Below are 14,369 nucleotides of genomic sequence, written 5' to 3' on the forward strand. Positions count from 1 at the left end.
ATGTCTCTCAAGTCCCAGGCTAGACCATCTTTCTTCTCCCTGTTCACTGGGGACAAGATGAGCATCCAAAAAGCAAAAGCTGTGTTGGGGTAGAGTAGCAAAGACCTACTACACATCTGTGCATCAGGCTTGATGCTCTCGGGTGGGATGGGGCAAAAACAGAAAAACAATGCTCCTTCTCACAGGAGCCTGGGGGCATGGAGAGGATCCTTCAATTTTTTTCTGACACCTCTGGTTGGAAGCAATTTGACAAATGGACTCCCTAGTTGGGCTCCAAGGATAGCACTCTAGTAAAATCCCCAGAACTCTCCTCTTTCCCAACAGCTGATGGGGAGGGAGAAGGAGTTAGTGTCTTACTTGGGCACCTGGACAGTGGGTCATACCCCCACTTTTCATATCAGCCAGTGGTTAGTCAATTTAGTCCTCTAGCCATTAAATATTTGGTAACACTTCTAAACTTTATGTCTAAGGGCACATCTTCACTAGCAACATTAAAGCACTGCCATGGCTGTGTAGTCACAGAATAGCATTGGGAGAGAGCTCCCCCAGGGCTGCAAAATAACCACCTCCACGAGGGGAATAGCTCTACATTGCCACTTTACAGCGCTGAGACTTGCAGCACCAACGGGGTGTTTTTTCACACCCCTCAGCGAGAAAGTTGCAGCGCTGTAAAGTGCCAGCCTTAAGTGGCTTGGTGGGAAGAGAGAAGGAATGATGGCATAAGTTAGCAAAGAGGAGAGACAGAGGAAACAGACACTGATGGCAATTCATAAAAAGATACACCATGACAGGAAAGAAAAAAAATGCACTGAAGCCAGAATGTGAAAGAAGCTCTAACCAGAACAAAAGAGATGTAGTGAGTGGGTTTTTTATTATTACTAAGCAGGAATTTGACTACCAATAGATTACACTTAAGTACAGTACACAACTATTTATTCCTGTAAACTTCAGGGGCCATGGTGCCATCTCTCTCTCTCTGGCCAGTTGCCTTAGTCCTTGGACTAGCCGATGTTAGGCACATTTTTTAAGTCCTAATCACTTCACCCAGGAATGCAGTGTAGCCACATCTTGGACTTGGTACAGACAAAAAACCAGCACATGACACTCAGAGGGGGGAGGGGATTTTGCCATGGACACTGCAGCAACTCCCCTATACTTACGAAAACTCCCATGGGATTTTTCATGTCCACAGAAGACTTCAGTTTTTAATAAGGTCACATCTGAAAGAGCCCCACATAATAAGCTGCATGGAAGTCAATTTATCGACCTCAAGATGCAGGGCTAAGTCAAGCCTGCTGGGATTCAAAATTGTGGTTGCAGGGAGTCTCTCGGTAATTCATACCTGATGCTGGAGGCCATCCCTCCAGCTATGGTGAAAAGCTATGGTTTCCTTTGGTTTTACTAATCTAAACGTGCTATTCTGTAACTCAAAGGAGGACTGGTTTATACATACATACATAGAGAGATTTTTATCTTGACAATATCACTTTAAAAATGAATAGCACACTATTCAGTTGTTAGCTTCAAGACAGCAGGTGCTCAGCTGGCTGATTTAGCAACAGCAGCCACCGCCAGGTCGAGTTGTTGGATGCGATTTACAGACTACAATTCCCCACATCCCTCAACGGCACTTAAGAGACAGAAAGAGAGGGAAAAGACTAATAGGAAGGGGGAGGGGGTGCAGGGAGAAGCCTGGATGAAGGGTTATTAAGTTAACAAACTAATCTTATCACTATTTCAGTGGGATGCCCTTCCTAGACATCAAAAAGAGGACACACACCAGTTGCCTTTCCCCACTCACGTTTCCCTTTCTATAAACAGGAGTTACACCATCGAGGTCAGGAGATTCCGCCCCCGCCCCCCCCCCCCCCCCTACACACACAACTTTAATCTGCTTGCAGAGTTAGCAAGATACTTTTTTAGCTTTTAAGAACACCCCCATATTTCCTTATAAATTAAATCAGCATCAGCAGGTCTGCCTTAGTAAACAACCCAAAAAGCAAGAAACCAGTATGCATAGCCCCATGCTTATAAAGTTATGAACAAGAAGAATACAAACATTTTGATAAGGAAATAGATTTTAGTTCCCAAGGGGTTGTTATGGTGAAAGACCCACTGTATGGGGCTTTTAAAGGTCACCTGCAAAACAAACTGGACTTATGCCCTTGTTTCCTTCTTTGTTATATAGTGTACAAAGAAGGCCTAAAGGCTTGTTTTGTTCTTTACAACATTTTTTCTGTTTGTTCCCCTGCATTAGAAATTCAGGTTCTGTCTAGGCTGGAAGAATATGATAACTGAAGGACCAGTGAAATGGTGACCTCATAAAAGGCAAGAGATGGAAAGCTGAGCTATTAAAAAGGGAAGGGGTTGTGTTCAGACTGTTTCCCTATTCTTTGGGGTTTTATTTGCTTTTGTTATCATCTATGCAGAGTCAATGGCTAATTAATAGTTTGAATAGAAAGGCTGTCTTTATTCAACACCCTCATACTTTCAATAAAGGGATTTAAAGCTCAGAAAAAAACTATCCATCATACCTCCTCAGTGGTCCTCTAACAATGCCAGGTAAGACCAGAGTGGACATTCCTGATATTTCTAAGGTAAACAGAAAAAAATTAAAATCCTCTCAGGCCTTCTTTATCCATTGCAAAGAAGTAAAGCAGGTACAAGCCCAATTAAAAAAAATCCCTCTGAAGGTCATCTTGAAAATTATAAACTGGACAAGACACTAGAAAATGTATAGTAGAGAACAGGGAGGGCTGCATTGGCCACAGAAAAATGGACTAGGTCTTTTCCATCTGATTTTATTATTATAAAACTAAGTAAAAGTCAAAAGATTAGCCCTGTTAGCTGGGTGTATTATCCTTAGCCACTTGAGTTTGGGACAGCTACGTAGTCCAATGTTCACAAGGCAGGAAGCCAGGTGTATCTCTGGTTCTAATCCTGTGCAGAGTCACGTTTGCTCATGCTCTTAGGTACCTTACAGTGCCTCCCTCAGGCCCAGCTGGAAAATTGGGTTAAAGAAGCAGGAGATCTCACTGAAACATAGATACTACCCTGGAACTGAGCTTCCTTGGGAAAGGGGTGAGAAGGAATCTCCCAAACCTTCATCCTCCATGATGTTCATCACTACTGGAGCGTAAGCCTGCGACCTGCTCTCCTTCGGAAAACGTGATTACATCCCAAACAACTTTCATCAACCCAGCTGAGAAAGGATATGGCAACTTAACCAGCTAGAAAACAGATAAGTGAAGGAGTTACCTGCTATTAGCTACAGCCAGAAAAAGTGAGCAGGTTTAGGAACAGGCTCCTCTTTGTCCCAGAGCATAGCGTTGGTTAAGAGACAGCAATTATTTTGCCGCCATCTCATCCCTAATACTTTTCACTCCAGTGGATAGATGAGCTCTGCTCAAGAATGGGTCCTCCATGGATCATGACCCCTATAAGACGAAGGGAGGCTTGGATGCATCTGTAGCACTGTCCGTCCTTCTGAACCCTGTGGAGTGCTCTCTGTGCAGTGTGTGTGTGGGTAGGGGGCTGAAGTCAGGGCAGGGCCAGGGGAAATGCACATTCTACACTTGCTCGAAAACCCATTCCACCACCACCATCACCAGAAATGATTCAAGACAATCAGAGTGAGAAATTCCTCATGGAGGGTTTCATCACAAACCAGGGGTGGGCAAACTTTTTGGCCCGAGGGCCACTTGGGGGTTGCAAAACTGTATGGAAGACCGAGTAGGGAAGGCTGTGCCTCCCCAAACAGCCTGGCCCCCGCCCTCTATCCGCCCCTTCCCACTTCCTGCCCCCTCTGAACCCCAACCCATCCGAACCCCCCCCCGGCTCCTTGTGCCGATTCCCCCCTCCCGGGACCCCCCGCCCCTAACAGCCTGGCCCCCACCCCATCCAACCCTCCCTGCTCCCTGTCCCCTGACTGCCCCAACCCCTATCCACACCTCTCAAGGTTCCTTCCCCACTCTGAACTATAGGGTACAAATGAGGGGACCTGCATGAAAAAACCCCTAAGCTTATTTTTACCAGCTTAGGTTAAAACTTACCCAAGGTACAAACTGTTTTACCTTTTGTCCCTGGACTTTATTGCTGCCACCACCAAGCCCTACACCCCCTTTCCTGGGGAAGGTTTGACAAAAATCCTCACCAATTTGCATAGGTGAACACGGACCCAAACCCTTGGATCTTAAGAACAACAAAAAAGCAATCAGGTTCTTAAAAGAAGAATTTTAATTGAAGAAAAAGTAAAAGAACAGCCTCTGTAAAATCAGGATGGTAAATACCTTACAGGGTAATCAGATTCAAAACATAGAGAATCCCTCTAGGCAAAACCTTAAGTTACAAAAAGACACAAAAACAGGAATATACATTCCATTCAGCACAACTTATTTTATCAGCCATTTAAACAAAACAGAATCTAACGCACATCTAACTAGATTGCTTACTGACTTTTTACAGGAGTTCTGACCTGCATTCCTGCTCTGGCCCCGGCAAAAGCCGCACACAGACGGAGAGAACCCTTTGTTCCCCCCGCCTCCAGCTTTGAAAGTATCTTGTCTCCTCATTGGTCATTTTGGTCAGGTGCCAGTGAGGTTATCTTTAGCTTCTTAATCCTTTACAGGTGAAAGGGTTTTTCCTCTGGCCAGGAGGGATTTAAAGGTGGTTAGCCTTCCCTTTATATTTATGACAACACCCCCTGACCCTGACAGGCCCCCTGGGACTCCCACAGCTATCCAACTGCCCCTGTTCCCCATCCCCTGACTGCCGCCCCCCCGAACCACTGCCGCATCCAACCGCCCCCTGCTCCCAGTCCCCTGACTGCCTCCTGGGACCTCCCCGCTCCCCACCCCCTTACCATGCCAGAGCCAGCCACACCACCGTGCTGCCCGGCAGGAGCGGCGGGTTAGAGTGCTGGCAGCACAGTGCGCTGAGGCTGCGGGGAAGAGGCTGGGGGCTAGCCTCCCCGGCCGGGAGCTCAGGGGCCGGGCAGGATGGTCCCGCGGACTGGCTGTGGCCCGTAGGCCGTAGTTTGCCCACCTCTGTCACAAACAGTCCCCCCACCCTCTTTCACAGCTTTTACAGTGGGTGGGGGACAATGTAGCCCCAGAGCGGGCAGACAGCACATTGGCTGAGGGCAGGTTGTGTGGCGTATCTCCAGGGCTACCAGTCCAGCATCTTTCCCAGGCACTTACATTAACAAAAACAAAACAAACCCTTTTGCTGTTGCTGGGGTACCTCAGGCAGACCCAGGGATGAGGCATCCTCAGAGGCAAAGAGAGAGAAGGACCACTCATCAAGAGCAGGGTGTGTTACGGAATCCAAGCCACTCAAGGGCAACAAACCAAACCCCGCATCCACAGAGTCCTGCTAGCTGCCAGAACAACCTCAACAGTAGGGTGGCATGAGCTCAGAGAATCAAGGAGGCAGCCAAAGCTCCTCTATCTCTGTCCCCACAGTGATTCACCATCACCTTTCTCTTTTTGAGAGCATAAGTGGCTCACAAGAAGCAGATATGCCAGTAGGCCCAAGACTAGCAAGTCCTGCCTATGCATTGGTTTCCTCAACTTGAGGGAACAGGGAGCAGCCTTAACAGCATGCTCAGGCTCAACATTAGATGAACAGAGAGTCCCTGTATCAGTTTGGGGGGAGGCACATAGACAGCTAAACCCATCACTGAACATCAGGGGCAAATACAGACATGGAACAGCAACTGCTTGCAGAGGAGCTCGTGGTTGCCAGCAGCAAACAAGGAAGAATTTAGACTATACCTAAATTGCTTTCTACTTACCCCTCCGCCTCCAGGATAGAGCACATTTATTCTTCATTTTACAAGAGCAGGAGGGCGGTATCCTTTAATGCCAGCCACCACTCCCCCAATTATCCTATGGCTAGAGAGGGTCTATCGGGGTTGTTTTCTTGTAAAACTGATCAATATCCCTTCCCTACTATATCATAACGCCTTCCAGCCAACCTGTCAGCGAGTCAACGAGGGCTGACCTCTCCTGGCAGCTCTATTTAATCAGCGCGTGAGTGAGAGCAGGCTGGTTGCCGTTTGCTCCCTCTCTCTGACACAGGTTATATGCGGCATTAATTCTTCACAAGCTGATCTCGTGCTCATTGTGCGAGTTGCTCCGCACAGCTCCACCAGTGCACCTCAGCTCCGACTTGGGAATATCTTTTGCCTTGCCATTTATGGACCCCACACAGATGTCTGCCAATACAAGTCAGTCCTGACTTGAAGCTCTGCTGTTGCAGTTCTTGGCCTCTCAGCTTTCGACACATGGCTAGCTGTGTCTCTAGCAGAAAAGCAGTTAAAAAAAAAAAAAAAAAGATGCTCTAGGCTCAGACCACCAAGCTTATTCTACCTGCAGCTTAAGCAGCATGTTAGCCTAAGAGACAAAAAGCTAGTGTGCTAATATGCTAGGCTACCAAACCACTGGCACACAGCATTAGAACACACTTGCATTGAGTCTGTCAGCTCCCTCCCCCTCCTAGCTCTCAATTACAGCATAAATTCTTTTGTTTCACTTCAGAAATGCAGTAATTATTTTTAGAGAAGTCTCACCCCTCCACTGGTAGAAATGCTACAGTCTGAGACAGCCACTCCCTTGATCACAGGCAGGGGAACATTTCAGAAGAGAGAGATTTTTGGAGTGAGTACGGGGGAGAGGGTCTCTGGAATCCTACCCACCCCTGGCAGGTGTGAAATGGCAGGTTTCATTTTTTTACTGCCCGAATTTCTGGGAAATTCTTATCTGACTGCTCCCCTCCACCACTTATTCCAATTCCTGGCTGATTTCAGCCAAAGATGCATGAGTGGGCAGGGGGGAATTGCTCTGCTTCTCTCAAGATAGACAAGCAAGTGTTCCGATAGCCACATGCAAGCCGTTAAAAATATATTAATATAGCCAGCACAGCCTGTGAGGTTTTTTTAAATACAGAGAAGGATGGAATCTTGATACAGGAACAAGAGGCTTTCATCAGGTCTCATTACCTAAAGCACAGCCACATGCCACAGCTCCCACAGAGAACAACTTGCAGCTACTGCTGTCATTAAATAAATGAAGATATTAAAGAAAAATTAAACCCAGGGTAGAATGTGGTTAGGAGTATATGAATGGATAAGGCGGGGAAGGAGTGTGAGAGCAGAAAGGAAGGATGAGGGAAGGGAGGGGGAATGATCATTAAAGGACCCTTTCACTTCAATGAGGGACTCAGGAGAGATCATACAGGATAAATGTGTCTTACAGATCATAGGGTCAGGATATTTCAGTCATCAACTGACACGGTAAAGGGCACCACGTTATATCTCCAGGAGACTTGGCTCAGTAATGCTGCAGGCAGAGGTCTTGTCATGCTTTAGGGCAAAATGTGATCCCATGGGATCAGGAAGACATTTCCCCTGATTATAGGGCATTGCACACTTATAACGATTTTCACACCCTTCTCTGAAGTATCCAGCAATGGCCACTAAAATGGAGATTTCCAAAATAAGAGGAAAGCTAGTCAAAGAGGCCCTGAAGTCTAAATTAAGAAGTAAATAATCCTTAAACAGGCCTACCCTACAGACATTGGCCAGCATAGCTAGGTTGGTCAGGGGTGTGAAGAGGTGTGATCCCTAACTGGTATAGATATGCTGGCAGAAGTCCCTAGGGTGGGTGCAGCTACACCAGTAGAGTTGTCCTTTTACGAGTATGGCTTGTTTCATATGTGTCACTCTGTACCTCAAAACAGCACCCTGGAACCCCCATGTAAGATATCGTACGTGAGGTCATGATCTGCTGAAATCCATTGTTCTGTCAAAATACATATATCATTAGTGTGTATCAAGTTATGAGATTTTGCTGTATGGTTTTTACTGAAATATGCTGTAAATCTGCTAGGGGCATACAAAGAAGGTAAACCACTCCCAGGACAGTGCTCAATGACCATTAATCAGCAGGGGAGATTTAATCAAGGGATTTACAATTCAATGACTGTTGCACAAGACCACACCAGGGGGATTGCTCAACCCACCAGGCCATGTCTGGCTAGTATTTTCCAGACACATGGACTGAGGGTATAAAACAGAGGGTGGCCAAACTTACTGATCCTCCGAGCTGCATACAACAATCTTCAGAAGTTCAAAAGCCGGGGCATGACTCCCAGGGCTTGGATCTTCAGCTGAAGCAACTAGATCCCTCCCACACTGCCGGGTAGAAGCCAGAGGTGATGCATGGGGGGGCATATGCCTCGCTCAGTCACATGATGCCACTGGGCCCCCTCCCTGCACCGCAGCAGCTGAAGCTGGTGAGCTGGGAGCTGTAGCCATGGGGAGAGGCAGTGGCAAACAGTTGGGAACTGCAGGGAGAGCTGCTGCTTTTGCTGCTACCTCTTCCTATGGAGCTAAATCAGTGGCCCCTCCCTGCAGCTCCCAGCTGTTTGCTACTGCCTCTCCAACGGGACCTAACAGCTAGGAGCTGCAAGGTGGGGCAGCTGAAGGTAAGAGGGGGGGCATGACTCAAGATGTTGGGAGGTGTGACTCAAGATGTTGGGTGGGATTTAAATTATGCCCCTCCCCCCACTCTTAGGAAGCACCAGTCATCTCTGGCAGAAGCCCCTACCCCCACCGCAGAGCCACCTACCAGACTGGGGGCAGAGGGGGTGTGGAGAGCTCTGCGAGCCGCACTTTAACTGTAAAAGGGTTGCATGCGGCTCAGAAGCCATGGTTTGGCCACCCCTGGTATAAAATATGGGACAGTGACATCATGCCTTGCAAGGCCTTTCTCCTCCCCCACCTATGCTGGAAACAACAAAACTGATGGAAAGACAAAGACTTCAATTTAGGAGACTGGTCCCTGGCTTGGAGAAAAGCCTGTGTATTAAGACTGTTACATCCAGTAGGGTGAGAACTGCTTGATCTAAATACTGCCTAGTGTAATAAAGTTTAAGATTTAGACTGTGCACTTACCTTTTATTTTCTTTGGTAACTATCTCTGACCTTTTATGCCTACCATTTATAATCACTTAAAATCTATCTTTCTGTTTTACATTTTACCTAGAACAGTGCGTTTTGGATGAAGTGCTTGGGAAATCTCAGCTCAGTTTATAAAGGCTTGTGTATGTCCTCTCCACGTTAAGAGAGAGATGGACTGGGTAATACACTTTTCACTGATCAGGCTCCACGGTACAGCTCTGGATGCAAGGCTGGGGAGAATTGGCTGGTGCCTTTCTCTACGTGATTCGTGAGCGGGTCTGGGAGCATTCAGGCAGTCTAGCTGGGTGTGGGGCTCCACATGCTGTTATGCTAAGTGATAACAGCGCCTGGAGGGGTTTGCTGCTTGTCACTAGCAAAGCATTGTGAGAGACAGCCCATACTGGAGAGTTAAGGGGGCACAGTGGTACCACAGTGGGGAGCCCATCACAGGGTGGTTTTATTACAATGGTATGAAGCACAGCTTTGCTGGTACAGCTATGCCCACACTAGGAGCACTTTACTAGTATGCTATACTGATATTTCTATACTAGTAAGGCGTTCCTAGCATAGTCACAGCCTCAGAAAGGCTACTTAAGTGACTCTAGCTGAGCCATAGAGGGCATGCATGACCCTAAACAAAAACAAAGATGGAAGGCAAGAGCTGAACCTCGCTATTTAGCCACCTGGTGTAAGAGATTACTTGAGCCAAGCAGAAATCCTTCAGAAAGTGGAAATCCAAAGCCTAGCAACAGTGCTGCCAAGTTTTGTGCATCTCCATGAGTGATGCTCACCAGTGAGAAACAGTCACTTATTTCCCTCTCAAGTGTGGGGGAAGGCAAAACCTATCCCTTAGGCCCTGCAGAAACAGGGGGAAGGTAGGTTGGGTACATCCAGGAGTGAGTAGGAAGATTGGTGCTGGAGGGAATCAGGGGTGGAGTGTGGGAGAGGGAATCTAGGGGGGAGGAAGAGGACAGGAGAGCCTGAGGTGGCCTGGGGGTGCGGATTGTTTGGGAAGGAAAAACGAGAGACTCACTGGCAGAGGGGTGAGGAGCAGAAGGTGGCCAGGGAACAGGCTGGGGAGGGATGGGAGCTGAGGGAGACAGGCTTGCTGGATAATGGTAGAAGAGGGTAAATGGGGGCAGGAATGAAATGGAGGTATTTGGAAGCAGAAGGGAGGCTGCTTCAGGCCTCATCCTGACTAAAAAGACTCAGCACCTTCCTCCCCAAACAATCCCCACCCCAAGCTGCCTCCAGAAACACAGCAGAGCTGCAGGAATATGGAATCTTTGGCTGCCTAGAATAACTGATGCCCACCGCCCCCTCCAGCCCCACTCCCACCCGACAACCCCTCCGTTGCGCACGGTGCCCCCGGGGCTCTCCCTGATCCCCAGCACCTCCTATTCGGTGCTGGTGCCTTTCTCCCAGGAGGGGTATAGCCGGGCGGCACGCGGGCCGATGGCACACTCATGCTGCTGCGGGGCCCCTGGCTCACCCTGGTGGACTCGGGAGGGCCCTGGGGGCGGGAGCGGCTGCTGGGGCTGCTGGCAGCCCAGGGGATGGCCCGGGGGTACGTGTCCCACGTGGTCTGCACCCACGGCCACTCCGACCACGCTGGCAACCTCAACCTCTTCCCCGGGGCCACGCTGCTGGTGGGCTTCCACCTCAGCCAGGGGGAGGGGCTTTACCTGCCCCATAACCTGGGGGGGCAGTGCCCCCTACCCCATCGATCAAGGCCACATGGAGGTGCTGCCCACGCCCAGGCACATGGCCGCCCACACCAGCGTGCTGGTGCGGGCCACAGCTCTGGGCACGGTGCTGGTGGCCGGGGACCTGTTCGAGCAGGAGCAGGACAAGGCCGCCTGGCAGGCGCTGAGTGAGGACCCCGCCCAGCAGGAGTGGAGCCGCTGGCGGGCGCTGGCCCTGGCCGACGTGGTGATCCCCAGCCACAGGCCGCCCTTCCGGGTGCTGCGGGTGGAGGGCAGCCCCGTGGGGGAGGGCAGACAGGGGGTGAGATGCCACCCTGGGACCCACTGAGCCCAACTTAAACAGAGCTTGGCGACCCCCCCCCCCAAAAAAAAGACTAAGTGTAGACACTGCAAGGAGAACCACCACTTAAACTTGTATTAAGACTCCTCCTTTCCCCACTCACTCACACCCCAACCCCTCATTTAGATTGGATCTTTACTGCTGAGCTGCCTGCCTGCCTCTTCCACAGCAGCTCAGACACAGAGTTCCTGGTTTGCCCTCCCAACCCTCTCAGATTCAGATGACATTGTGCCTGGAACACAGCCCACAATACCAGTGACTTAAAGGGAACTGAGAACCCAGTTTTAGCCTGACTCTAGGGACATGCTTAGCTCTTGTCCACACCACAAGTGGTAACCGTGCTGTAACAAGGTCAGGGGACTACTGTGTAATAGCAGATTCCTCTCACTTGGTTGTATTTTTAGTACAGACATAGCCAAAAAGACAACACTGCATTGGTTCAGACTTGCTTCCCTGCCAACAGGCCCAGGTTTTACAATCCAATCCTATGTAACCAGTGCCCCAGGACTGCTAACTCAGGTCCTTAGTGCAGGCAGCCACCTCCCAGCTCTGTACCCCTGCAACTGCTTCTTGGAGCTGCACTAAGCTCAGCGGGATTGAAGCATAGAGCCAACTACCTGCAGTTGAAATAGGCATCCAGCAGATGCCAAAGGAGCCTTGTTCGTGCCCTAAGCAATATTTGACAGTATGGAAAGGATTCAGATGCCAAAGGAGGGAAATTCTGAACAGCTACTGTAGGAGAAGATGCTTGTACTGATGCAGGCTCAGACAGAGAGGTCATCACATGGGCCAAGAGTTTGACACCCAAAATTAAAGCATATCATCAGGAAATGTTTCCTGCCAGTGAAGTCAATTAGACTGTGGTAGAGTCTCCTAAGGGAAAAGGCAAAAGCCCCAACCCTTGATTCCTTTAAAAAGCTGAACTAAGCAGTGAAGAACATAGTGCAGGGCACTGAATAGGGTGAGGGTCGATATGATCCAGTAAAGTAGTTCTTTCTCCCAGCCCTAATTTTATTAACAGAAAACAACATCTTAGGCCTGGTCTGCTCACAGTTTTTGTGCTGGTATAACTCTTAATTAAGAGGGTGATTTTTGTACTACCCCTAGGTTAGGGTGACCAGGTGTCTGGTTTTTGACCAGAACACCCGGTCGAAAAGGGACCCTGTCGACTCCGGTCAGCACTGCCGACCAAGCCGTTAAAAGTCCGGTCAGTGGTGCTAAGGCAGGCTAGTCCCCACCTGTCCTGGGGCACCACACTGCGCCCCAGAAGCAGCCCACAGCTCTGGCTTCCAGGCGGGGGGGCCATGGGGCTCCGCACGCTGCCTGAACACCGGCTCCTGGCCAATCAGAGCTGGGAGGGTGGTGCTGTGGGCAAGAGCAGTGCGCGCCATGAACCCTCCTGCTTCCCCCCCCACTCACCTAAAAGCCGGACCTGCTGGCTGCTTCCGGGGCGCGACATGGAGCCAGGACAGGCAGGCAACCTGCCTTAGCCCCACTGCGCTGCTGACCAGGAGCCACCCGAGGTAAGCCAACACCCCAACCCTGAGCCCCAATCCCTCCCAAACCCAGAGCCCCCTCCTGCATCCCAAATCCCTCAGCCCCAGCCCAGAGCCTGCACCCTCAGTCCAGAGCTTGTATCCCCCAGTGTACCTGCACCCCAACCCCCAGCCCCCCAAACCCAGAGCCCCTTCCTGCACCCCAGAGCCCGCACCCCCAGCCCAGAGCCCTCACCCCCCCTGCACTCCAACCCCCTGCCCCAGCCCAGAGCCCCCTCCCACACCCTGCACCCCTCATCCCCAGCCCCACCCCAGAGCCCTCACCCCCTCCCACACTCCAACCCCCTGCCTCAACCCACAGCCCCCTCCCACATTCCAAATCCCTCAGTCCCACCCCCAGCCTGGAGCCCCCTCCTGCACCCCAAATTCCTCATCCCCTGATCCACCCCAGAGCCCACACCCACAGCCGGAGCCCTCACCCCCTCCTGCACCCCAACTCCCTGCCCCAGCCCAAAGCCCCCTCCCTCACCCTGCACCCCCCATTTCTGGCCCCACCCCAGAGCCCACACTCCCATACAGAGCCCTCACCCCCTCCCACGCCCAAACCCCCTGCCCCAGCCCAGGGACAGCGAGTGCAGATGGGGGAGAGCGAGCCCCCCTGTAGTGAGCAGGGGGTGGGGCCTCAGGGAAGGGGGCGGGACTACGGTGTTCGGTTTTGTGCAATTACAAAGTTGGCAACCCTACCCTAAGTGCCTTATACTGGTACAGTTTACACCTCTTCCCATATTGGAATAAGCTGTAACTGGTATAAATACACATTTATTCCTGTATAACTGCATCCACAGTGGGGGGTGGGGGTTGTACCACTGTAACTATACCAGTACAGCTTGTGTGTTTACACAAAGCTTTACATGCACAGTAATAGCCTTAAATTACATCAGTTAGTTCACAGTTAAAAACCATCACAACATATCTGACATCGGGGGTGTAAGAATTTGATCTGTAGGCTGAAAATGGCCAGAGATATGGGACCACAGTGATTCCAAATTCTTACATTTTAAGAGCTTGTATAAACGGAGAGTATTTGAACATTTATCTACTTCACCTTAACTGTTTGTTTCTATCCTTTTAACTGAAGTAGAGGTTGGTGTGAGGTTTTTAACTGTGCAAGTCCTTGGAATGTGTAGTTAGCAGCAACCTAGAACTAGTGAAGATTTCTCTAATTTCTCTGTGTTTTTAAAAATGAGAACTGCACGAGATCCTCAGTTCCCTACACCTGCCCTTGCAACTTGGACGTAAGGAGCTTTGAAGGGCTTGTGGCTGCCCCTAGCTCATACCACCCTGCAGAGCTCTGCACAGTCCTGGTTTCCCCTCCTTAGTCTTCTGAGCTCTGGAGCTTCACTTGTTCTCTGGATCCACAGGGTCTCCTGCCCTGTAGAATTGAGGAGTGATCTGCATTGTTCTGATTTCTCCTCTGCTTCTCCTTGTCCTGCACAGATTTGATTAAGTTCCCATCGGGGTATCCATAAAACACCCACTGCTGTAGCAAACTACAAGATTCAGGTTTGTTTTAATATTAGCCTAGGCCCTCAAGGCCTCAACCAGCACCATTCTGCTAGGTGCTGCACAAACCCATAATAATGACAGTACCGTCTCCAAAGAGCATACAAAAGTTTCAAATTTGACAAGCAACGAAGGTCCCAAAATGGTGGGCACTGAAAGTGTCATTTTAAAGCATCCACAACTTTAAAATGGTTTGAACAATTACCTTCAGACTTTCCAAGAAAAAGTTCCAATGTACCCATAAAATAACCACAATACTTTCTATGTCCAAAATTACAAAGGGAGAACATAGACTCTTATAA

At 49.8% G+C, this 14,369-nt stretch overlaps 2 protein-coding genes across 2 annotated transcripts in view; one reads left to right on the top strand and one right to left on the bottom strand.

The window, feature by feature from the left end:
* Positions 1–14,369, bottom strand: part of TCF20 (transcription factor 20) — a 215,622-nt gene that overhangs the window by 174,752 nt on the left and 26,501 nt on the right. The gene's annotated exons all lie outside the window — the stretch shown is intronic.
* Positions 7,701–10,996, top strand: MBLAC1 (metallo-beta-lactamase domain containing 1). Its single transcript, XM_073337318.1, is given in 3 exon segments — positions 7,701–7,757; positions 10,399–10,659; positions 10,661–10,996. Coding segments are annotated over 3 exon segments (654 nt in total).

Source organism: Lepidochelys kempii, chromosome 1 (genome assembly GCF_965140265.1).
Source record: "Lepidochelys kempii isolate rLepKem1 chromosome 1, rLepKem1.hap2, whole genome shotgun sequence".
Taxonomy (NCBI): Eukaryota; Metazoa; Chordata; order Testudines; family Cheloniidae; genus Lepidochelys; species Lepidochelys kempii.